Source organism: Tursiops truncatus, chromosome 3, assembly GCF_011762595.2.
Source record: "Tursiops truncatus isolate mTurTru1 chromosome 3, mTurTru1.mat.Y, whole genome shotgun sequence".
NCBI lineage: Eukaryota > Metazoa > Chordata > Mammalia > Artiodactyla > Delphinidae > Tursiops > Tursiops truncatus.
Window position 1 is genome coordinate 75225028 of NC_047036.1, and position 27300 is coordinate 75252327.

At 34.2% G+C, this 27300-nt stretch overlaps 1 protein-coding gene across 13 annotated transcripts in view; it reads right to left on the reverse strand.

Moving 5' to 3' along the window:
• ARB2A (ARB2 cotranscriptional regulator A) overlaps window positions 1-27300 on the reverse strand; it is a 427234-nt gene that overhangs the window by 301214 nt on the left and 98720 nt on the right. For 10 of the 13 annotated variants that reach the window (XM_073802321.1, XM_019929699.3, XM_033853018.2 and 7 more), the window contains 2 exons: window positions 21172-21237; window positions 15887-16078 (listed from right to left, as the gene is read on the reverse strand). The exons of 1 other annotated variant lie outside the window; for it this stretch is intronic. In XM_073802321.1, the coding sequence (XP_073658422.1) occupies window positions 15887-16078; window positions 21172-21237 (258 nt within the window). The remainder of the gene's footprint in view (window positions 1-15886; window positions 16079-21171; window positions 21238-27300) is intronic. 2 more of the 13 variants (XM_073802320.1, XM_073802319.1) reach the window with 1 other exon arrangement.

Consider the following 27300-nt stretch of genomic DNA (forward strand, 5'->3'; position numbering starts at 1 on the left):
GTCATTTTCAGAAGGCTTATGTTTCACATCCTCCAATTACCCCTGAAGGTTAATATTAGAAGCCCACCTACACCACCTAGGCAGTGCTAAAAACCACTTAATCCCATGTCCTTTGGGTCCATAGAATAATTGATAATTTGGATCCAGAAAAATCATTACCAATACAATTAGATGCTCAAAAGAGACCCAGTCGTACTGTTAGAGGAATAAGACATAAAGTGGCAGGATTTGTAGACTAAAAGGGAGAGAACAAAACAAAACAAAATACTAAATAATTAGCACCTCCACCTTTATAACTATAATATTCATTAAGTACTCATTATGTGAAAGCTGTTACAATAAGAATTTACATGGTTCATGTTCCTATTTAAGAACAGGGGAACTGGGGCTTCCCTGGTGGCATAGTGGTTGAGAATCCGCCTGCCAGTGCGGGGACACGGGTTTGAGCCCTGGTCCGGGAAGATCCCACATGCCATGGAGCAACTAAGCCCATGTACCACAACTACTGAGCCTGCGCTCTAGAGCCCACGAGCCACAACTACTGAGCCCATGCACTGCAACTACTGAAGCCTGCGCACCTAGAGCCTGAGCTCCACAACAAGAGAAGCCACCTCAATGAGAAGCCCATGCACCACAACAAAGAGTAGCCCCCACTCACCGCAATTAGAGAAAGCCCACAAGCAGTAATGAAGACCCAATGCAGCCAATAAATAAATAAATAAATACATTTAAAAAAAGAAAAGGGGAACTGAAATCACATATTATTATCTTTTAACAGATTTAACAAAAAGATGGTGCCTGCCAATAAACTATCACATTTCTCTCTTTTGCTAATGAAAATTCTTCTATCCCTTCATCCATAAAAAGGTTTAAAAATCCACTTCAGGCACAGTGGTAAGTGCTTTTCATATATTTTGTCATTTAATAGTCAGGATAATCCTATGAGTTTGGTATTATTATGATATCATTTTATGGATTAGAGCAAGACTACACAATTCAGAACACTTGATCAAGTCACACAAATATTAAATCACAAAGCTAAACCTGGCACTAGGAATGTTTAGCCCCAAAGCCTGTGTTCTTATCCAGTAAAGTGCATTGCCAGGCAATGATAAAACGTACTGAGATGCCCTCAATGAGGTCACAGTTTAGTGGGAAACAAAAGCACACATGTAAAATTTGACAAATAGCATTGTTATTATACTACAAGTTGTTACAGGGTACAGTTCGGTGCATACATTCTAAATAAAGGAATAAGATACTTTGGAAAGCTATAGTATTTAGGAGGCTTAATTGTATCTTGCTTGTACATTAAGAAAGTAATAAATTGAGCTGCATAAGCTCAAGATGAGACAACGATATGGCTTTCCACTAAATGCTTCCTTAAAATAATTTTTTTTTTTTTTTGGCCATGCCGCACGACTTGCATGGGATCTTAGTTCCCCAACGAGGGACTGCACGTGCCCTCGGCAATGAAAGGGTGTAGTCCTTACCACTGGACAAACAGGGAATTCCCTAAAATAATTCTTAATGTTAATAATTCTTTATGACAAATGTATCTAATATGGAAAAAAGACCTCATATAAGGAGCAATATTAGAGCTAATGAAAAAGTTCTCAGGAATTGAAAACAGAAATTAAGACTGTACAAACAGTTATTTATTACGTGTGTGTGTGTATATATAACTTCTTTTCAAAAGCAATCTTAAATCATACTATCTATGGTATTTATACAGATTTGAGCATCATGAACTATACAATATAACAGGTAACACCATTCATGCCAATTTTTCTCTCCTATAAAATTGTTTCTGTAGTATGTTGAAACAAAATGCTTAGGCAAAATTAATCATCTGAAGAGTAAAAATAAAATTTCTAATAGGCAATCTCTAATAGTTGAAACTCTTCTCTGGCTAAATTAACTAACTCATTTAATTTAGTCTTCATAAAATATAAACGCTACAATTGTTTTTCACTTTTAAGATTAAATTTTAGAATTTTATTACACGAAATAATAAAAAGAGGAGTCTTAAGAAATTACTGGGTCAATATATATATATATATATATATATATTTTTTTTTTTTTTTTTTTTTTTGCGGTACGTGGGCCTCTCACTGCTGTGGCCCCTCCTGCCGCGGAGCACAGACTCCCAATGCACAGCCCCAGCGGCCATGGCTCACGGGCCCAGCCGCTCCGCGGCACGCGGGATTCTCCCGGACCGGGGCACGAACCCGCGTCCCCTGCATTGGCAGGCGGACTCCCAAACACTGCACCACCTGGGAAGCCCCTGGGTCAATATTTTTAATTGCTTATATAACATTGACTATTTCAAATTTTCCTTTTTAAAACTGGCTCATGGCTTTAAACTTGTTAATGTATTTTCTGTGTTTCCTACACAACTCGGTTTTTTTCTCTAAAGTGAACGCTGCAAATTGCCTTGGATGGGCAATAATGAAAAAGCAATACCATTTATTAATTTTGTATAAGTTACCTTCCACCCCTGAGATTCCTTGGAGGGGAAGAGCATGTCTGAATTTCACCAAACAGTGCCAAAGGCAGAAAGTGAGAGAAACTAAACAAATGCATCGTGGAGGGAGAGAAAATGCCTGCAGCAGCAAATGACCTACTACATACCTCGTTAAACAGGCTTTGATGTTATAATTTGTTAATTTCTGGAGGAAAAAAGATAATTAACAATAGTTTAAGTTTGTTCTGATAGAAGTATTTAACTTCTATCTGTGTAAGTTTTTGATCACAAACAACACACACTGTTCAAGAGGGCAGTCCACTTCCAAACCATTATAATACTAAGTAAATGTGCAAGAAAAGCTCAATGAAAAGACATTTTCTTACTATCAGAAAATGCAAACTAAGAAGTACATTAAACTTTCCTTAAGAAAGTTTTAAAATATTGTTGGCATTTGTTTCTCCAGATAAATGGTTTTTTTAAATATTTTGAAGACCAATTCATTGTAAGAAAAGGTAATTTTATTCAAATATGCAGCTCATGGTATGAATAAGCAAGTACTCATTTCCCAACAGAATTGACAAGTCTTTCAAATAATGGTTTATTTTTTTTCAAAAAATCAACACAGCAATTTGGAATTTCAACATACACAGATATTTGTATGTATGAAGGCATGTGTGTTTCTGTATATGATGTAATCATGAGTATGGTTCAAAACATACCTATTTTTAATAATAAATAAATTGATCCTTATTAAAGTAAGTTACTATTTAACAACCTATGTTCAAGCTGTACCATAACGAAATACATAAATGCATACGTATGTAGCTTCGTATCTTAAACTTTATCCTTTATTTATTTATTTTTATTTATTTATTTATTTTTTGCGTTATGCGGGCCTCTCACGGTTGTGGCCTCTCCCATTGAAGAGCACAGGCTCCGGACACGCAGGCTCAGCGGCCATGGCTCACGGGCCCAGCCACTCCGCGGCATGTGGGATCTTCCCGGACCGGGGCACGAACCCGTGTCCCCTGCATTGGCAGGCGGACTCCCAACCACTGCGCCACCAGGGAAGCCCTATCCTTTATTTTTAACTAGATTTCCATTCTCTGTGTAATCATAAAGATAACTTAATAGAATTGTTTTACATAGGCTTAAAGATAACTTAATAGAATTATTTTAAAAGCTTCAGTCACACTATTAAATATGGGAAAACTGAAAACAATAACAAAAGCAACTGTCTTCACTATCAAAAGGAAAAGCAAAGCTGAATTGCTTACTTAACAGTATTTCCCCTAACTTTTTAAATTAGTTTCTTTTGGATACACACTTACATGACTTAACATTATCACTGTATTACTGCACAAATAAAAGGTCAAAGGAGAGCTTCAAACAAACATTAATTTTCTCCAGTGATTATGAGAATATTTCATTCTGTAGTTTTAATAAAATAATAAATTGTGAAATAACTCATTTTCATTCAGAATTTAATTTAATGGCATTGTATGTTCATTATAGCTTAAACTCTAGGTAACAAAAAAATAATCGTTTGAGAAGCAAGAGGGAGGGGATATGGGTATATATGTAGACGTATAGCTGATTCACTTTGTGATAACAGCAGAAACTAACACACCATTGTAAAGCGATTATACTCCAATAAAGATGTTAAAAAAATAGTTTGCTATGCTATATCATTTCTATATGGCATTCATAACCTAAATTGACTTAAATCTTATGCGCATATAAAAATCAAATGTGCATGACCCTGAAACTATATCAGTTTTTTGTTTTGTTTTCTTTTGTTGTTTAGCCACGCTGTGCAGCTTGCAGGATCTCAGTTCCCCGACCAGGGATTGAACCCAGGCCAGGGCAGTGAAAGCCCAGAATCCTCACCACTATGCCACCAGGGAACTCCCACTCCCATATATCAGTTTTTTGGGTTTTTTTTAAATTGTAGAATGTATACCTAACACAATACTATTGGTGCTTTTAATTTTTTATTACTACTACTTCAAGCCTTCTTCCATAGCCTTCAAGCTTCATGAGGTATACTCATCCTTGTATATCCATTTCATAAACAAGGTACAATCTCCTTTTCAATAAGGATTATAAACACAAAGCAACAACATAGGTCCTAAGATTGTTACATCTGATTGCATACTTGACAGTATGGAGTTACTGATTATATTTACATTTGGAGTAAACTGATAAAAGTTTATTTTAAAAGTTTAAATATAGAAGTACATGATTCTAAATATACAAAGTATGCAAAGATACTCCACCTAATTCTTACAACTGCAATTTTTAAGTGGTGATTTGTTTTATGTCCAGGAAAACAAAAAACTATATATCCTATGCTTTAAAAAAAAAAAAGAGTTAAAATACTAACCTGTTACTATTCAGAATTACTACTGAAATCCAGCTTAATTTAGGAAGTTATATTACAAATAAAAAGCAGGTAGTTAATAGAGGTGTCTTTTCACATTAAATCTTTAACTCAATTAGGCATTAGTTAGAATTTCTAATATCATATTGAAATAGGCAATTTATCTAGGAATTAATATTTTTAAATATGCCTTTTATTTACATCATGTAAACAGTTGAAAAAAAAAACACCAACAAATAACATCACACATGAAATGCTACTGAACTAGTCCCCTGGAAACTAATAATTTTTTACCCTTAAATTTGCTTAACATTATTTTCTTTAAAATACTTTAGCGATTATTTAAATATAGTACATTCAGTTTAAAGCTTGGTGACTTAGACTAAAAGTGCAAACTATACTTTCACAAATTACCTACGTTTCATAAATTTCCTGCCTCGATTATTCCAAGTAAAAGTTTAGACTATTTCCTACTACTAAAGGGTGACATTTTCCATTTTAGTTCTCAAAATAAAATAACTTAGGGGACAAACTGATAAATACTGGAAGTAATTTTTTTAAATGATGTTCAAGATAAACAAAAGTATAAAGGCTAAAAACCAAAAGAAACCAAAAGTACAGTGAGAAACGCAAAGCTGACCTCTCTTTAATCTTTTCTTGTTAAACCTAGGGTACTCAAGAATTGTCAACTAATTAGTCCATTTTATTGATGACATTTTTCTCTAGGGAAGTTATTTTAGAAGTTTAACCCTGGAGCAAGTCATAGCTTCTCCAGTCTTTGAAAGTGTCCAGAGCATTGATTATAACTGCAGGAGGTGTTACCTTCTACCCCAGAGAATCTCACTCTGCACAATCTTACACACTCTCTCACTCCCAAAATAGCTTTGATTCAGCAATTCAAACTGCTTCCGCTGATATTAAAGGAAGAACCACAGAAAACGGATCAGCAGTTAAAATGAAATAGAAGTGGGGTGGCGGGGGGGGGGGAATACAGATCATGGATATAGTAGCACAAAGCTCAAGAGTAAAGCAGATTTGAAAAAGACATCAGAGTGACTCAAAAGGGAACAACATGACAGAAATTAAACAAGATTTTTATGTTTGCCTTCTGTGCATTTAAACTCATCTCAGCCTCCACTGAAATTCTTATCATACATAAACCCCAAGGCTTTCAGCATACTGTCAAAACCACACCCTCTCTTTCTCTTTCTAAGTCTCCAGAGTCACTTCTTAGGTAGCCAAGAAAAAAGACAGAAGAATTCAAATATGCATGTAATTGAGAAACAGACCATTTTATAACCAAATTCTGATTATAAACAATATTTTTCATGTAAAAATGTACCTAATTGTTTTAAAATCCAGTATTTTTTCTCTTGCACTTAATGAAAAGGCCTAGGTCTACTTTAAAAGTTTTTTGAAGTCAGGAATAAACACAGGGTAGAGGACCAGAAATAAGACATGAGGGGCCTTGCAATATCTTTCTTGGGATGATGTCAGATTATCAAGGTGCTCTATGCTGTCATAGTTAGCTTTCCACTTGACTATAGAAAAAGCTTAAGTATATGCTTAATTAGTTAATTAGTTCAGTACTAGAGAACAATCTAGATTCAAAGAGCTATCATCACAGAATGGCTTATTCACATCTATCTCAGAAACAGTGACCAAAATTCAAGAAGGTAATTGGATTTTTAAAACCGAACGTCGTTTTTTTCCCCCTCAATTCACTCATGACAGGGCCAGAAGGTAATGATATATCTGCCATGATGCAATGAGCAGACCTGTCTTCTGTCAAGAGTTGAAATCATGAAGGAATAAGCTGTCGTTAACAACCTCTCTCCAAACACTAGAGCTGTCATTTCATTGTTTTCTTTTGCTGGCATGGGGGCTGGTGTGGTGGCCTCATATACCTTGTCAGTTCAGTAATGTGCTAAGCTGTTAACCTTTTCTGGAATTCTTGACTTGAGCAATCTTTTATGAAGACTATAATGTAAGAGCTTATATTTTCTTTGATTCCTTTATGTTTCTCTCAAAGTTTACTTTTAAAATTTGGAATTAGTGCTTTTGGTTTCAACCTATAGTTTAGTAGTCTATATTTCAAATAGAAAAAAAAAAAGCATTTACTTTTAAAAGGTTTGAAATGTAAGTTATAGTGATCTAAATTCAGCCAGTCTTTAAGGGGAAAAAAATCAATAATTATTTAAAGTTTCTTGTAGTTTTATAATCAAACAATTAAACTCTTTTAGAAATGGTTAAATGAATAACTATAATAGTATATTCATGAATATTTTCTTTAAAAAATTTTAATAATAAAATAATATCTTTTTAAAATTATAAAAGTAATAATTGCTCAAGGCAAAAAAAAAAAGAATTGAATAGGAAAATTGAAAATGAATGATAAAAGAAGAAACCTCATGGTTTCTTGCATAGACTTCCAGGAACATCAATGTACATCGATGTATCCATGTAGGTGTATGTATATACATGTAAGTGTACATTTTAACAAATAGTCTCATTCTTATGTTTTCAATGGAAAACTCTTAGACATCATTTCATATGAATGAACACACATACACACATATAACTCATTCTTCTTAATAATTACATAGTCTTCCATGATAAGAATATACCATCATTTAATAAATATTCCCCAAATTGGATATTTAGGTAGTTAGAAGTTTTCACGTTATTACAGACTGCTGTGATTAGCATCCTTGTACATATACTCTGTATACTTTGTTTACTGCTCTAGTGTAAATTCCTACAAATGGAATTTAGGGTCAAACATTAACACATATTTAATTTGGGGAGATATAACCCAAACTGCCATCTTATTGCTTCAATTTACATTCTGACCAATATCTAAACTTGGTATTATCATACAATTTATTGTATGATAATTTACCAATTTATCTGCCAATCTTATATGTTGAAAACTGGCACCTTGTTTTAATAACCATTTCTTTAATTCCCAATACTCTGAATGACTATATTTTAAAGAAGCACAAAAGTCTATGAATCATTTCAACAAAAGTATATCTAAAAGGTCCAAGCAATTATCATGTTTTTGAGGTCTCTGAGAACTTAAACATGCATCCCCTGCGAAACTATATTCTACTTATAAACTGCTACATGGTACTGCTACTGTTAAAAATAAAAACTATGTCCTATATTGATACAGGACTTCTGACTACTATCTACTAACTGTCAATGCCCACTAGAATCCTCTTAAAATTTCCGTGTCACCAACTCTGTCAAATACGTATGTTAAAATAGCAAGATCGGGGCTTCCCTGGTGGTGCAGTGGTTAAAAATCTGCCTGCCAATGCAGGGGACATGGGTTCGAGACCTGGTCCGGGAAGATCCCACATGACGCAGAGCAATTAAGCCTGTGCACCACAACTACTGAGCCTGTGCTCTAGAGCCCCTGTGCCATAACTACTGAAGCCCACACGTCTAGAGCTCGTGCTCCGCAACGAGAAGTCACCGCAATGAGAAGCCTGCTCACTTCAACTAAGAGTAGCCCCCTCTCACTGCAACTAGAGAAAGCCCGCGCACAGCAACGAAGATGCAACAGAGACAAAAATAAATAAATAAAACAAATAAATTTAAAAAAAGAAATAGCAAGATCGTGCAGTACTTAGTTGGAAGACTAGGAACTGAAGGCAGTAGTTAGGAGGTGTTACCAAAAATTTATTACTCAAATCACTGGGAAAAATCATATCCTATTTTAGATAACCATCTATAATGGCTCCATGTACATCTGTGGAAAAAAATCCTAAAACTGTAATCAATCAGCTTAACAAATGTGTCTGTCAAAATGGGGGGAGGGAACCCAAAATGGAGTAAGAAAGGAGAAATCAAAAAGTCAACAGCCAGAATAGAAAAGCTAAGTTACTGCTTATTAAAAGGGAAGCAAATGATTTAAAAACTAAAAAGCTCTAAATCAGCTTTCAAAGTATGTGGTTCATATCAGTCAAGCAACAGTTTATGTAGTCTTCAATTTAGTCATCTTATACTCATAGTGATTTCTAAAAGAAAATCCTAAAATATTCTACTTTGACGAATATTGCTACGTAAGGACGTCATCTCCTGAGGTTTACAAAGCATTTTGTTATATAGAAAATTACTTTAATGTTATTTGTTTTAAAAAGATATGAGTTGCAGACTTCCCTGGTGGTGCAGTGGTTGAGAATCCGCCTGCCAAGGCGGGGGACACAGGTTTGAGCCCTAGTCCGGGAAGATCCCACATGCCGCGGAGCAACTAAGCCTGTGTACCACAACTACTGAGCCTGCGCTCTAGAGCCTGCAGACCACAACTACCGAGCCCTCGTGCCACAACTACTGAAGCCTGCGCACCTAGAGTCTGTGCTCCACAACAAGAGAAGCCACCGCAATGAGAAGCACGTGCACCGCAACGAAGAGTATCTCCCGCTCGCCGCAACCAGAGGAAGCCCACGCGCAGCAACGAAGATCCAATGCAGCCAAAAATTAAAAAAAAAAAAAAAAAAAAAGATATGAGTTGTAAAGGGACTACCTATCATTGGAATAACCACATAAAAAATGTAATTAAAATGCTATACTGAATTCTTTTGATTATCTCTACTCCTTCCACAAATCACACTAAAACATTAGTTTTAAAAAATATGGATGGTTTACTTTTCACTGTACACTTTCATATATTATTTGATTCTTGAACCATGTGACTATATTGCCATTTAAAAATTAAATAAAAATATATTTTATAGTAGGGGCGGTATTAACCCATCAGGACGAAACTAATGGGAAGACAGTAAGCTGATGGAATTTGTTTGGTATTACAGAGGAAATTCTAACTTAAGCCTCTGGAGATAAATAATAACTAGAAGCAAGCCAACCCACCCACAGAATTTCAGAGAAACTCAAAATTCGGGGTGCCAGTTTTCTTGGAAAGTAGAGGTAGGGCTTGAGTCTAAAAACAGAGGCAGTAGTTGTAAGTTCACATAAGATGCAGTTACCCATCCCCCCGAAGCCAAACAAACCAAAAAACCAAAACCTGAAAACCAAAACACGGGTCAAAATCTCACATTGCACAGCCAACCCTGTCAGAGATCAGTGGTTTCTCCATTAGAGAAATTTATCCAGAGAAGGACTAGAAGGACATCAGATCAGGAAAGGGGAAGAGAGAGACACAGAGCTCAAATCAGGTGTACTGTGCAGAAGTCTGCAAAATGAATAAAGAGAGAGCTCCATAACAAAATATGATGAAAGAACTTTAAAAATTCTACAGGGCTAAAAGAAAAAGTAGGTAACCTCCCAGAAACTAGAGCAAAAATAGATGGAAAATAAGAGAGAAAGTATAGTCAATTAGATAAGACAATTAGAGGCTCAGTCCAGAACTCCAAAACCAAATGAAAATTCCAGAAAAAGAGATTAAAATTATCAAAAAACAACACAACAAAATATTCTCAGAATTGAGAATCATGAATGTGCAGTACAGAATGAAAGGAATCACCACATCCCCAACACAATGAATCAAAAAACCCACACCAAGAAACCTTCTCAAAAGCAGTATGATTCAATTTCTTAAAACCAGGGAGAAGGAAAAGCAGCTTCCGTGGAGGGAAACAAAAGGATTCAAGATCAGAATGGTACTGGACTTCTCAATTAAAACACTGCAAGTAAAACAACAATGAAACAAAACCTTCAAATTTCAGAATGAAAATGATATTCAGATTGGAATTCTATGACTAGATGAATTATGAAAATAAAGTGAGCAAGTAAAATAAAGGTATTTTTCATAAATACTAGGTTTCAAAAATTGATCTCGTATTCCCTCTTTGATGATTCCAACAAAATGAGAGCATATATCCAAAAAGCTACCGTCATTAGATCAAGGAAACAGGAGGTCAAACACCAGAGAGAATCTAAGTGGAGTCCCGGGAAGAGAGACAGGGAGGCAGGCTTAGAAAGTGACCAGTCAAGATTGGGACAGAAGTCCACAGAGTTCCAAAAGAGAGCTCTCCAGAAGAACATGAAACCATAAGATTATCTGATAAATTTAACCATGTAAAAAATTAGAAAGGCCAATCAGAATTAACAACTATTACAAAGAAAACAGAAAACAGTTAGGAAATTATTAATTCTATGAAAATAAACTTGTAGCAGAAATGAGTAGCAACCACAGTACCTACTTGGTTCAGTCATAAGCAATATTAAAGTAGTAGTAATACTGTAAAGCTTGATTGCTGAATTAATCCAAAAACTGTGGGAATGGGAAAGAGATTCTTATGTGCCATAAAAGAAAGTGACTGATAAATCAAGAGACAGCACTATAATTAAAAAATGTTGATATAGAGAATATAATTAAAACCAAAAAGTATTGAGAGTTATTACGTCTAGGGAACAGAACTAACAGCTGAGGAAGGATTAGGAAAGGATAACCTTTATTTTGATGTATGTCATTTGTTTTTACTTGATTTTTAAGATTATATGCTTGTATCCTCCGATGTTCTACAGTTTTATTTTAATAAGTTTTAAGTGTAGATTTATCTGTCTTGCTCAAGATACGCCATGCTTCTTCTACAAAGATTTGTGTCTATATTCTCATAAACACTCTACCACTAATATATTGCTTTTTCTCCCATTCTTTTCTATTGCTTTTCTGAAACATCTATTAGAGGATTATTAGATCTTATTCTATTCTCCATGACTTTTTATCTATTATAATTTTTTTCTCAGGTTTTCTCTGCTATATTCTATATACTGTATTCCCCAATTCTAACTTTTAATTTACTAACTCTCTTCAACGGTGCCTGATAGTTTTGCTTGACTTGACTTTTCTTTGTAATGAATCATTTCCTCAAATAATTTTTAGTTTCTGACTACAAATTCTTCTTCATTAGGGATTTACCCTGAATTGTAAAGTGTTGCTGTTGGCACTTTTATGTTTGTTTCCACTTGGTAACCCAGAAGTTTCATCAGTCCAAAGTCCATTTTTACATGAATTTACAGTGCTTGAGATTCCCACACTAAATAAGTTGTCTCAATTCAAACTGCAAATCTAAATCCACCTTTGGGTTAGGATCTGTGGCTTCTATATCTCAGGGGAGGCTGTTTATTTACCCCACCTGGCACCTCTGGCAAACTGACTTTTGCACCTCTAAAAACTAAAAAGGCAGAAGCTTCCAGGGTCTTAGTTTTAGATCCTGCCTCTCAGGCTCAAAGCTGTGCTGTGGACCCCTTGCGGCCTAGGTCTTATACCTCATCAAATATCACCTTCGGGCTGCCACACCCTCCAGGGATTTACCACTGGGGTTTTAAGTTCTTTCTTGTAGTCAGGAATTTAAAGATTCTTTTTCTATCTTTTGAACATAACTAGGTCTTTAATATTTTTGTTATTGCTATGTTTTATTCCATTATTTTTATGGGTGTTTAGTGGGAGGGACAAGTGACTGTTAATTAACTCAGTCCACCATGTTATAGAACCCAAATTGTATACATTACATTGATAAAAATAGCATTAATTTAAAAAACTTAGATATAACAGTATGAAAATTATATGCAAAGTAAGTAATTACGGAAATAGTAGAGTCTTCTGAATAATCCAACTATGAGAAATTAGAAAACAATGTAGGCTTAGTCAAGTTATCAGAATTCTCAAAAACTTATTAAAATTAAAAAAATTTAAGTCACATTGGATATGAATCACTTGTACTTTGAGAGTACTCTTTATAATTTAAACTTTTACTTCACTGATTTTATTATAAAACATTTTCTAGAACTTCTCATCCTCTGTCACACTAAATATAATTGCCATCAAGTCCCACCTTATGCATTACACCTAAAGCCTGAAAAGTATATATAAATTCTCAACCAATCCAAAAAGTATTACCTACGCCAGTGGTTCTCTTGTGGTGCCCAATGAGCAGCACTGGCATCACCTGAGATATTCTCAGATATGTAAATTCTCAGGCCCCAACCAGACCTTCTGAATTAAAACCTGGGATCTGAACAGGGCAATCTGTTTCAAGAAGCCCTCCACGTGATTCTGATGCATGGTAAAAATTTGACTTCATGGACCAGGGGCTTCCAAACTGCTCCCCATGAAACTTTTCGACAGTATATACATCTCAATCAGTCAAAGCCTGGATAGGGAGAGATCGGTGACATGTCTACGGTGCGAAATTTAAGGAGGCACTCACTCTCACGGTCCTACAAGGACTGCACATCATGAGAGTGACTGACCCCTTAAATTTTGTACCCCTGTACCACCCCTGCAATTAGTAATGAAATGAACTGTCACCTATTTTCCTTGCCCTTTTTATAGAGATCAACTAAAATGCCTGAAAAGATCAGAGAAGAAATAAGTATGAGAAAATCTCAAACTGCACAATCAGACACTGAATAATTAGTACTTGGCTATATGATATACTGTTTCTTACTCCAATTAATATATTATGCAATTAAGATTGTTAAGCACTGAAAATATTAGCTATGCCTCCTGAGAAGCACTGTGGGCATTTATCTGATATGTACTATTTCTCCAACAAGAAATCTTAATACATTTTTAATAATAAAGTTCTTAAGTATCTAAACTGCAGGGATTAGAGTATCTGTAGTTTTTAAACTGTCATCTATGGAGCCCCAGGGTCAGGGAATAAATCTCAGGTGCTGTTGTGAGAATGGTTCCAATCTTCACTTCAGCTTCAACCAAAGTGGCTCCACAGATTCAAACACAAGTTTTGTTTTTTTTACAAAACAGTCCAGTAGAGGCAGGGTTCTAGTGTTGGAAAAAAGTTTTAACCTTACCATGATATGACTCCTATTTTAGGACCTTTTATCTTATACTAAAAATCTGCAAGGAATATAGCATAAATATTATTAACAACACTGAGTAGAGATAATCTTGTCTGGCCTGAAAAATATCAGAATTTACTGCAGTTGTGATATGAAAATGGACAGACCATGGAAAACAGAGTAGTGGCTCCCAGCCCTTTGTAAACTATGGAAACATTTCTTTAAATACAATTTTAGAAAAAAGTCCAGAAAATAAAAACATGTAGGAGTAATCTGATTAAAAAGAATGAGACAACTTCTTTTTCCTTGTTAGTCTTCCTCTTTCTGCTTCCTAAAATACCATCCTTTCCCCCACCTGTCTCCGCACCCTCCAGCCACACACAACACAGAGCAACCCTTGAAGAATTACCAGAGAAACACCATGAAAAAGTAAAACCAAAGTAATAAAATCACTTTATCTGAATTAAAAAGAGATATCCATTTTTAAATGTTCACCATGTAGAAAGTTACCAGAATAAAGTTCATAAAATTGAGAATAAAGTATATAAACTAAACTTTTCAAAGTACACAACATACACTAAATACTAAGGAACTTAGAAATCAGCTGCTTTATTTCAAGGAACCCTGAGCTGCTCTGACTGAGAAAAGCACAAAAATGGCAAGGCAATGAAATGCTGTTATCCCCCACTATTCCTACTTAAAAGGACAAAATGACTGACTATTCTAAAGTTACTGATAAACCTCCTCCCTCTTGTTTAGGATCTCAACAGATAGTTTGTTCAAAGGTATTTGGGATGGCTTTCCCTATACTCTATACTCTATAGCCCTATACTCCCCTATACTTCAAAAAACCCTGTACAACAATAAAATATTCTAGAATGGGAAAGGCTTAGTTGATCTAGTAGCACAGACAATATAATTTACATAAAGTATCTCACCAAGCACGTGTTTGTACAAACATCTGATTTTCTTTACTAAATTGTATGTTCAAATATTCACCAAATTGTGATCACATTTCACATGTAAAGTTCTTAAAATACATCAACAGCATCTGTTCTAACCACTAACTAATGTGCCAGAGAGTAAGTTCATTTCACTATTCATAACCTGAAATATGAAACAGTTTAAATAAATTTATTTTAGTTACTTAAATTCTACCAAAAAACACACTATCAAAGTTTGCAACGAATCAAAAGTAATGTCTTTGTGTTCTTTGCACATCCATGAAGACTGAAAAAAAAAAATACACAATTCACCTATGAAATTCTACTTGCAGCATTTTAAGGGCCTCAAAATCTATTAACAAAATATTCTTTAGGAGCTGGGCTGAGCTTTACGCTTATCATTTCAGAGTTAAAGTAGGAAACATATCTTTGACCTTTGCAATCATAAGTGTATCAAGTAATATCTTTCCACTTTTAATTACAAAAATGTAATAATGTAGCTCTTATAAAGCATACGTGATAACTTTCCGTTATTATATTAACCTTTTATAAGTAAAGATGTCACTTTACCTTTATTTTTCTGAAGAAAATCTCTGCTTATATGTGAAAGAAAACCAACTTTGCAAAATTTAACTATTCATTGCAGAACTTAAGAATAAGACAGTAAAACAAGTCGCCAAATATTAAGATGTAACAAAGCTAGGTCAGAAAAAGAAATTTCACCACTACAGGAAAGAAAACCTTGAACACAATTTTAAAACACCAATTTCTAAAAAGCTGAAATTCAAGTAAGAAGAAAGTAATTCAGTAAATACTGCAATTTACCATTTTGTATGTCTTTGTCTTATTCATAAAGCATTACATTTGTGGGCTCTAAAGAGTCGTTTTTTAAGAATAAGATATTAATTTAAAGGTAGCAGAATTCCTTTAGTCTCTAACTTCACTAAATCACGTAGGCAGAGATTTACAAAAGCAGTCATGATTTTTTTCAGAAGTATTTTCAATAATATTGATAAGTATTTGATAATTTAACTGATATTTCATGTAATAAGAAACGAAAAAATTTAGAACTGAAAATACTCATTTCAAAGATTTTATCTAAATGTTCGTATACTTAAGATGCGTTTTTGCTCTTATTGTAAAGGCAAAATAATACAGAATAATCTTTCACTACAAATAAAATAAATAAGAACAATTTAAAGATAAGACTATGTTTAGGAAAGACTTTTTAAAAGACATGATAAAATAATTTATAACACATACTAAAACAGAGCTATAAAATGCCAAAAAAAAAATAAAGGAAATTGCACTTACATCCATAGCTCTCTTAATAAAAGGTATCTGTGTGCCACTGTCCAGATCTTCATTTATAATAAGCCTTCTAGCCCACTGACCTGCCCTCACAACACCACTACCATGAATTAAAACCATCAGTTTCTGTGGATTTGTCAAAGCATCCTCACTCATAAAGATAAAACTCTTTGGTTCACTCTCAGAGGCATCTACCTGTAATTAAAAAAAATTAAATAATAAATAAATGTTTTCTGATCAGGTTTAGACACAAATGAGAAAACAACTAATGGTTACTATAAATTATAGAATGACTATTACAGAATTATAGAAGTAAAAAAACTTTAAAATAAAATTTTCATTAGAGATTGATAATTATATATAAGGTAGAGGAGCAAAAAAAGACATGATAGTAATTTAAACATATAAAAATATGAAAAAAGAATACTGGAAATATGTCTTTCTCCATTATTATTGTATATTTAATATTATATTATCATTATAAATAAGAATAACTAATTTTTAAGTGCTTCCTATGGTCTAGATACTATGCTAAATGTTTAAAAAGTATTATTTCTGTTAAGGTCGCACTATTATTATATTCATTTATAGATGAAGAAGTTGAGGCCTAGAGAGTTTAAATAACTCGCCCAAGGTCACAGCTATTAAGCCTATAAGTTATAATAGAAATATGCTGCACCTAAAATAAAAAACAGAAAAACCCAGCTGGAGAATACACATATTGGAAAACCATATATTAGCAAGGAAAACTACTAAGCTTTTAACAACAGTAGGAGGGGGAACTATTTAAAAATTCAAACACCAACTGTTCTGTGTAAATGGACTTAGAAATTTCATTCAGAGTATGAACACAGGATTATATAACAATTATCTTATGAAGGAATATTATTTGTATACTTTGATAACCTTATTTTATGTACTAGCTATTTATGGTATGAAAAGTGAATATTCTTAGTCATTTTGATTACACTTAATAGTTAGGCTTATACTAGATGATGTATGATTTAGAATTGAAAGATTCAAAAGACTTTTAGAAAGGGATAACTTCCCAACCTCTTATTACATATGCCATGGCATGCACTGAGTGGTATTCCACATCAGCAGTGGCAAGTAACTAGGAATGGCAGCCTTTGTGCAACCAGGTCAGAGCCAAGTTAAAATCTTGACAGCTGGTAATAAACACCTCCTCAAATAGAGAAAGTCAATCCACATGCTGGGTAATGCAATAGCACTTCACTTCATCAACAATATAGATTAATAAAATTACCAAAATAAGAAAGAAAAAAACTCAATACCAAAAAATGCCTTGGATTCCAAATGTTCCCAGTCACTACTCCTGGGACACACACAAAAAATTAAATTTCTCTGTTTCTAAAACAATCAGATTGGTGTCAGTAATGGATGCTTAGCCAGTTGTTTAAACAGGGCACAAAAGGTAATTATTTCAGCAAGAAGAGCACGGCCACAGGGCTCAAGAAAAAAATACCACCTTCTCAGTGAAGCCTTCTCTGACCACCCCATTTAAACACTTCCCCAAGAATTCCCTAGTCCCATTCTGTTTTATGTTCCTCCATAGCACATAACACAATCTAATATGCTTTTAATAATATTCTATTATTTACCATCTGCTCCCTCCACTAGAATGTAAGTCCAGGAAGGCATAGACCTTTGTTTGTCTCCAGCTACATTCCCAATGCCTAGAAGAAAGGCTGGCACATTGTAGGCACTCATTTATATAAGAATGAATGAACTTTTGGAATAAAGAATCTTATCAAGCATCACTAGTGAATTCCTTTAGATAAAAGGCATTTAACTAAATAATGCATCCTCTTAACTGCTTACAATACTTGCCTGGTTCAGAAAGCACAAATGGAAGATTAAATGAATGCATGACTACAAAGAATTTTAAAAGAACTATACAATGCTTAGAATTAAAATGGCATATCTGTATCTTTATTAGTAGTAATTAAATATGCAGTAAGAGAAGTATGAAGTATAACACTACCACATTAGCTTCACTTGTATGTGACGTCTAGAATAAACAAATTACTATGATGACAATGGATATGACTGAAGTCACAGAGGAAGAAAAGTGGATGGGAGACAGACGAAAGCCAACTCTGAGAAAAAAAACTCCCTTTTACCTAGGATTATATGAAAGCAGATGAATCATTCAGTTAAAATGGCTTAAAAAAAGAAAATGGTGATAAGAACAAAAGAAAAAATTAAAAAGCAAAGCTGTCAGTGAAAAATAAAAAAGAGGCTACAGAGGTTTCCAGTCATTCATTTACCAAAAAGTATGTCTAAATATGCACAAATAAAAGAGCCTCTTAAAGTCAGTGAGGCCTTAATGGATCCTGGAATGTATGAAAATGGACATCTGTTTATCTTAATGAAAAAACCCCGAGCTATAGACTTTCCAGCAGGTGCTGATCACTGTTTCTTTTTTCCATCATACTAAGTCCCCTGTTACCAAGCACCTGAGTCAATTTTTTAAGCAATGGAATGTTGGCACTTTAAATTCCACAGTAATCACTTTAAAACTGGAAAAGTACTTATTTTCTGAAGATAAACATGTGTTTTTTTATATCATACCACTGTTCAAGAATTTTTTAAGGGGCTACAAGTCAAGGTAGCCATGAACAAATGAATAAATGTTTTACTTGAACATCCAGATATGCTGACTTTGAAAATATCAGAATGTCAGAGTATTTAAGGAAAAAAAATAAAAATGAACAATGTAATGGTATTAATGATTAAGGAATAAGAACAGTATTTAAGCTGGTCATTGACATATTCATCTCAATATAAGGCAGAACTGTGAGTCTGCAGCTGGTGGCTATAATTTACTCTGTGTAAAATTAGTGCTAATTTAAAATAGAAAAATATCTATATGAATAAAATAATTTTTCCTTCATTAACTTAAGTTTTGAAATGGTTGTTCCAAGGCCATTTATCTTCAAACAATGGTAATTTACTAAGATGAGCTTTCATTAAGGAATACACATAAAGGTCATTCCAGTGTACCACCTCAGGTTAGAGACAAATCAACCTCAAAGGCCAATTGGTCAGTGAGACTGCACCAAACAATTTTTAGCAATTAACAATTCACTTTGGGATACTTATGAAAATCACTAATTTTGATATTTATTTAAATATGATTGAATAAATTGAATGCAAATCTGTAGTCAAGCTAAATTCACGTATCCAGTATTCTACACAAGTGTGAGATACTAAAATGGAGAATATTTTGTACCTATTTCTGTGAGGTGGAAAGTAAACATGAGACATGATCATGATCTGTCAAATCATGGATTTCCACGAAGTGCTGTCATTTAAAAAAAAAAAGTTTTTCTTTCCTTGTTAAATATTTCAACTGTAACAATAAAACTTAGTTTATCATCAGGAAAAAAAAGTTTGGTGGTATTCCTGTAGTAAAAAAAAATGACTTTGAACAACAACCAAAAAAACCTACTCTCACTGCTAGCTTTGGGATTTAAGAGAACTCAGGAGAAAACTAATACTTAGGGAAGAAAAATTCACAACTATATAAAATATGTGATGATAATCTAAGGAGAGATAAACTTCCTAAAATAAAAATTTTCTTGTTTCTTTAATGTTTATAAAATTAGGGAATCTTTACTAACCAAAAATGGACATGAAGGTTGTTATAGGTCTCATATAATGTAAAGCTCCCTCTGTGTAACTTTATAGTCTACATTTAAAAAAGAGGAAAATAATTGAAGTCCTTCTAAATCTAATCTCAGGCTTTCTATAAAGAAAATTAATGAAAGGCAATCATATAACATGAGAGATATGGCCAATTATCTTGTAATTTGTTCTAGAAATCTAGGGAATTAAAGTGAGTTTAAAGGTTCCATGGAACTAGAAGTATTACAGAGTTAAAGGACTCAATATTAATTGTGCTGTAACAATGAATTAACCTAAGGCTTTTTAAATATCATTCTTCAGAAACTTCGAAAGAAACAGAATTAACAAGAAAAGAAGACTGGACAAAGTGACAAAATTCTACCTTAACTTTCCAGAAGACAAAATTCAATATATAGTTTTAATAGAGTAAGACACTAGACCTAAAGTCAAAACTAAAAGAGATTTGAATCCAAAAAAGACTTTTATATTCACTCCCCAAAAGATACTAAAATCTTGGTCTTCACATAATTCAAAAGGAAGGAAAGGTTTCAAAAAAACAAGGGTTGGCTTAGTCATTACGTGGAATAACATTGAATATTTTATTCACTGCTATGCCACTAGCACTTGGAACAGTACCTGGTACCCTAAAATAAATATTTGTTGAATGAATGAATAAATGATTAACAATGTGACCTAGTACTTGAGATTGCCTATAGAAAATTAAATATAAAATAGATTTCTTTTTTAAAAAAATCAACCTATGGAATTAATTTGGGAGGATGGATAGCATTAAAAAATCCTCAAACCCTCCAATTCATAGTAGAATAACACCGCCCAAAGAACTTTAAAATTTCATGCAAAATTTCATGTAAACAAAATTATCAATATTCAAAGTTTTGTGCCTTAAATAAATTACTTTCATGAAGTCTTGGAGATTCATATAGATTGTAAAATCAGAGAGTTGTCAGGGACCTTAAAGATCATCTAGTCTACCATCATTACACACATAAGGTTACTATTTCTTCATTTAAACACTTAATATTTCATGTTTTCCATTAAAAACAAAAAAGTTCTTTTGAGAAGCTGAATCACAGAACAAATTTCAAACTTTTTCACTCTGAAATGGCAAAATGTGCAAAACTTCAAAAAAGTGTTCTACCAAAAAAGAGATGAGTAGTGTTATGAAACATGAAGCACCAGGAGTGAATCTGGGGATGTGCAGAGGAAATAACAGAGAAATAAAACATATAATTTAAAAAAAATCAAGAAATAATTAAAGCGATGGTGAATGTCTAACACAAGAAAAGGAACACTGGTTTACTTCAAATAAATACGTAAAAATAAATTATAGCAATGAAATGAGAAAAGGTAGAGGAAAGGGTAGTCCTTTTGTGTCATCATTTTCAAAAAAGACTGGAAAGCAGTTTTTCTTTACACTGAAGAATATTACTTTTTAAGAACTATTGTGCACAATGAGATGAGATATAATGACAGGAATTTAATATTATCTTTATCAATATCAAAACACTAGGCTCTTAACATTTAAACTTATCACAGTTAACCTAAAACAAAAGTTTTCTTCTGAATTGAAAACTATTTTATTTGGAACTATAAATATTTTTAAAAATTGGACTTACTGGAATAGATATTTTTTTCAAATTACAGTCCTTTTCCAGGAGCTCATATACATACTTCGTGATGATCTAAGTAGGAAAGAAATAACATATTAAGATGCAATGTTGTCCATTATCAAAATTCACATAAATTATTAAAATTTATTGCTCTGAATATCTATCTTGGAATATTTTCATACTAAATTAAGAGGCTCTTGGGCTTCCCTGGTGGCACAGTGGTTGAGAGTCTGCCTGCTAATGCAGGGGACACGGGTTCGAGCCCTGGTCTGGGAAGATCCCACATGCCGCGGAGCAACTGGGCCCGTGAGCCACAACTACTGAGCCTGCGTGTCTGGAGCCTGTGCTCTGCAACAAGAGAGGCCCCAATAGTGAGAGGCCGGCGCACCGCGATGAAGAGTGGCCCCCACTTGCCACAACCAGAGAAAGCCCTCACACAGAAACAAAGACCCAATACAGCCCAAAATAAATAAATAAATAAATAAATTTTAAAATAAATTAAAAAAAATTTAAATTAAGAGGCTCTTTACTGGTTTACTTCCTGCTGCTGTGTACTGAATAACTATGGACCTTAATACTAAGGATTCGAAATAGTTAATATAAACACAAAAATACACAAGGACTTTCTATTTTACAAAGCAATACTCTGTAAGCATATTTTCCTTTTTTTTCAGTATTTCTAGAATTCTCTTTTCCCTATAATTTCCTTATAGGTATTATATCTAATATAGTACTATCATGACTCTGCTGAATCCTAACACTTCTTTTGTATTCCATGAATCAACGAGGGAAAAGTCAGAGGTATTCCAAATAGAAAAGGAAAACTGATCCAGCAAAGCCAGGTACCAGTTAGTACTACCGGTTTTATTAGGCAGAAACATGGCTCCCCAAAGATGTCTACATCCTAACTCCTGTTAACCTGTTAATATGTTATGTTACATGGTAAAAGGGACTTTGCAGATATGATTAAGGTTAAGAACCCAAGATGGGGATATTACCCTGGATTATCTGAGTGGGCCCAACTTAACCATATGAATACTTATAAGTAAAACATTACAGGACAGTATGTCAGAAGATGCAAAGTGAGAAGGCCTCGACAGGCCATTGCTGGTTTTGAAGATGGAGGAAGCAGACAACGAGCCAGGAAATGTGGTGGCCTTTAAAAGATGGCATAATCCTCAGTTTATAGCCAGTAAGAAAACAAGACCTAGGTGCTATACTTGCAAGGAACTGAATTCTGCCAACAACTCAAAGAAGCAGTAAATGGATTCTCCCCTAAAGACTCCAGAAAGGAACAGCCTGTCCAACACCTTGATTTTAGTCTGGTGGCACTCATACTGAACTTCTGACCTCAAGAATTGTAGGATAATATATTTGTGTTGTTTTAAGCCACTAAATTTACGGTAATTTGTTACAGCAGCAACAGAAAACTAATACACTATTTCTATTAAAGAAAGCAAAGCAAGTGAAGAAAGAGATGTCTGGAGTAAAAGTGATGATTTAATAGGCCTTAATGGTCATTTTAAGAAGTGTTTCAAAAATATCTTTAATCATCTATGCACAGTATCTCAGAGAATAATTTTAGCAGCAACATAATTAAAAGTCAAATCTTAATATGAAACAAGATCAGATGTTTTTTTTTTTTAGAAAAATTAAGATCACTTTGGTGCTGTCTTCTGTCATCTGAAATAAGATTCTCTATCTTGCTTTCTCTAAGAAGTCCAAAATCCCTCCTTCTCTGTATACATATTCATTCATTTTAGAAACAGTATATTAGATGTATGCTAGAACAGCTTTATATTGTCTGGTAATAGTAATTTCAAAAGCTACAACACTAAACTAGAACTAGGTGATAATCTACTAGTTATTAATTGAATAGTATTCCTATATTTTATGTAGAATTTTAAATTATGTTCATTATACCTTCACCAGAAAGTAGCAGTACTATAAACCTGAAAGAGTAAATATATGTATGAGTCTAAAAATATACATGACGTTATAAATGGGTTACCACTTCAAGAGAAATGGTTTAACTAAATGAGATTAGCTAAAATGAGTGGGTTATCATTTCTAAAAATTTCCTTCTATGAAATCATAAAATATCCTTACATTTAAAGAAACAATAAAACCAATCAAACTTAAACTCAAATGAATTCTACCACCATGCAAAATACTTACAAGACATAATTTGAGAATGAAAAATTATTTTGTCACGTTATACCTTATATCAATATGAAATACATATTGCAGTTAATTCTCAATTTCATACTGCAATATAATACAAAACAATTCAAACACTGCTTACATTTGACTTTGAAAAAACATTACAGAGCAAGTATCTGTTCTAATAAAGCCATACATCGAATAGAGTTGGAAAGACACTACCTAACTTGCCCAATTTCCCTTGCTCTCAAAGTCCTGACTGCAGAAGAAAAGCAACCATAAACTAAACCATCTAACTTGTAGGCAGTTTTCTCTGCTGGAATGTTCTCCTCCACCCTAGTCATCCTCCAAGAGATAGATCACATGTCAGCTGCTTTAGGTGACTTTTTCCTCCTCATCCCAACCCTCCAAGGTAAGACAAAATGTCCCACCTCTGTGCTTCTCTGCACATGCCTGAAGCATATGAGTTTGATATTATTCACCTGTCTTGTTACCTGACTAGCCTGAGAACACTAAAATTTAGGTATCCTACCTCTACATTTCTGTGTATCCATACAGGATACTGTCTGGTGCATTGAAGGTACTTTAAAACAGTATACAAATTCTCTTCACTGTTCATTCTGTCTATGTCCTTTGAGGGAGAAAAGTATTTCAGATTTTTAAAAAATCTTTCTAACTGCTGAATTGAGGCTTAGAAAGAAAGCATCAAGGATTCATAGCCTTACAGCTTGAGGAGGACTGCAGTCTGCATTTAGAAAAGTCAATAAATGAAAAGATAATTTTGAAAAAAATAGATGAAAAAAAGTATCTCGCCCAAATGTAATCTATGTTCAAATATTCACTAGAAACATTGTTTCCAGTGAAGTTCCTACATGAAAAGAAAAGGCTTAAGAGACTAATAAGACTGAGTGAAAGTGAAATCTTCATTCTAATAAGAAACATAGGAACTTCTGGTTTCTGTTCTGAAATATGAAGAGCCTGGAAGTAGTCACTCCTATCCTCACAAAAAGGAAAAAGCTGAACAAACTGAAAACCAACGACTCTTCTTAGATCTATCGGATATTTGAGGTCACAGGGCAAACTGCTTCCCTGAAAACTGGAGAGACAGCCAGGCAGATACAGAGGATAAGGACTTACTGGTAACAAAAGCACAGGCGCAGAAGTGTTGGCTGAAGCCAGTCCTGGGGTAGGAACACTTTCAACTATAATTGATTAATTTCTGGAGGTTCAATATGAATACTAGCTTAAGAATGAAAAATTAGGAGGGGCCTCAGCCTTAAAGAAGGATTCTCCAAACTTCTATGAGTTGTACCTCCCTGAGCCTCACTAGGTTCTCACTGTGGAGATTAGAGAAAAATCCTCACCTGCTTCCAGCAGGGGAAGAGGAAAGTAACCATTTTGAAATACTACTGAACTCTGTTCTACTTAATAAGGCCTTCACACAAGGAAAACTATTTCACCAGAGCGTAACTGACAAAGGGGAAACAAAAAGTTCACTGAAAGACTGAAACCTAATCATAGGACTATAGAAGGTTTCCTCCCACCCTTCCTCACATTACCACCATAGCAATAGGGCTCCTATAAAATAACAAGGAATGAGATACTGCAAGGCTCACCTCTATTTAAAGTCTCCAGGAACACTTAAAGACAACAGGAAAAACAAAAACAAGGACATAAGAGGAAATTTTAGACTTGGCCACAAGAGCTACAGCAAATAGTAGACACAGACTGACTCCTAGCCAGATAAACATAAAACTTCACACTAAAGACCTATCTACCAAAGTTCCCTTTTACCCAATATAACATGTCCAGCTTTCAACAAAAAATTACCAAGCACACTAAAAGGCAAAAAGAAAGAACCTGAAGAGACAAATCAAGCATCAGAAAATTTGGAATTATCAGAATTGGAATTTAAAACAATAAGTAATATGCCAAAGGATTTACTGAAACAGTTGACAACATAAAAGAACAGATGAGTATGTAAGCTGAGAGATGGAAACTCTAAGAAAGAATCAAAAGAAAATGCTATATCAAAAACACTGTAATGAAAATGAAGAATGCCTTTGATGGGCTCATCAGTAGACTAGATATGGCCAAGAAAAGAATCAAAGAGTTTCAAGATGTAACAGTACACACTTTCAAAACTGTAATGCAAAGAGGAAAAGAAAAAATGAAAAGATGGAACAGAATATCTGAGAATTATAGGGCAATTACAAAAGTTTTAACATATGCATAATAGTAATACCAGAAAGAGAAGAAAGAGAAAAGAACAGAGGAACAATTTGACATAATAATGGCTGAGAATATTCCAAAATCAACGACAGACACAAAACCACAGATCCAGGTGATCCAAAGAACTCCAAACAGGATAAATACCAAAACCACACCTGGCCATATCATATTAAAACTGCACAAAGCCAAACACAAAGAATCCAGACTGGCAGTATGGAGAGATCTGGGGGAGTGAGGGATGTGGAAGACTTTACCTAGAGAGGAAAATAAAATAAGAATTATATCAGACTTCTCTTCAGAATCACGCATGTAAGAAGAGAGCAGATTGAAATATTCAAAGTATTGAAAGAAAAAAATCCACCAATCTATAATTCTGTATCCAGTGAACTTATCCTTCAAAGGTGAGAAATAAAGATTTTCTCAATCAAAAATTGAGGGAATTTTTGCAAGTAGATCTACCACAAGAAATGTTAAAATAAATTATTCAGAGAGAAGGAAAATTATATAGGTCAGAAATTTGGATGTACATAAAGAAAGGAAGAGTGTTAGAGAGGAATAAATTAAGGTAAAATAATTTTTAAATTTTTTATTTTTTAAAATAAATTTATTTATTTATTTTTGGCTGCATTGGGTCTTCGTTGCTGCACGCAGGCTTTCTCTAGTTGCGGCAAGCAGGGGCTACTCTTGGTTGCAGTACGTGTGCTTCTCATTGCAGTGGCTTCTCTTGTTTGCGGAGCACGGGCTCTAGGTGTGCAGGCTTCAGTCGTTGTGGCACGTGGGCTCAGTAGTTGTGGTTCACGGGCTCTAGAGCACAGGCTCAATAGTTGTGGTGCACAGGCTTAGTTGCTCCATGGCATGTGGGATCTTCCCAGACCAGGGCTTGAACCCGTGTCCCCTGCATTGGCAGGCAGATTCTCAACCACTGTGCCACCAGGGAAGTCCCTTTTCTTATTCTTAATTGACCTAACAGACAACAGTTTGTTGAAAATAATAGCAGCGATGTTTTTGGTGATTATAGCTTATAGAAAACAAAAATGAATGACAGCAAGATTATAAGTTATGGGAAGGAGAAGCTGAGAATACTCTGTTATAAGGTACTCACACTACCCATGAAGCAGTATAGTATTATTTGAAAGAAAAACTGGAAAGAAAAAAAAAATTACTACACCTGATAATTTCTCTGGATTTCTTTTGATTCCTAAGAAGTAGCCATATAGCTAAAATTAAATGAATCCACAATGGAAGACATAGGGAAGTATTTTTGAGATTATATATTCATGAAATAGATCCGTTGGCTAACAACAAAATAATGCCCTCTACAAGCTGGAGTCAAACTAGACTTTTTTCTAGCTCAGGATTTCTCTACCTAGGAATTAAAGAAAATGTTAACAGAAAGAGCAGGGGCGATCAAAGAAATAGACAGTGGGAAGAAAGAAAATGAAGTCTGATAAAAATTAATTCTCAGTGGAGTACTTCCAACAGAAGGGGTATACTCACCCTGCAATAAATTTAATTGACATTTATTGAGCAGTTGCTATGTGCTTATCATGTACCTCATGCATTTCTGCATTATATCTGGTCATTAATTAAATAAGAAGCTAACAATGACACCCTTTATTCCTGCAAAAGCACTGAAATTATTCTGGCAGATTATAATTTAGGAGGTGGGTAATGAAACTAAGAAGCTTCCCAGAAGGTACTTTAGACCTTTTTGCGATTGGATTTGAGAAATAAAATGGG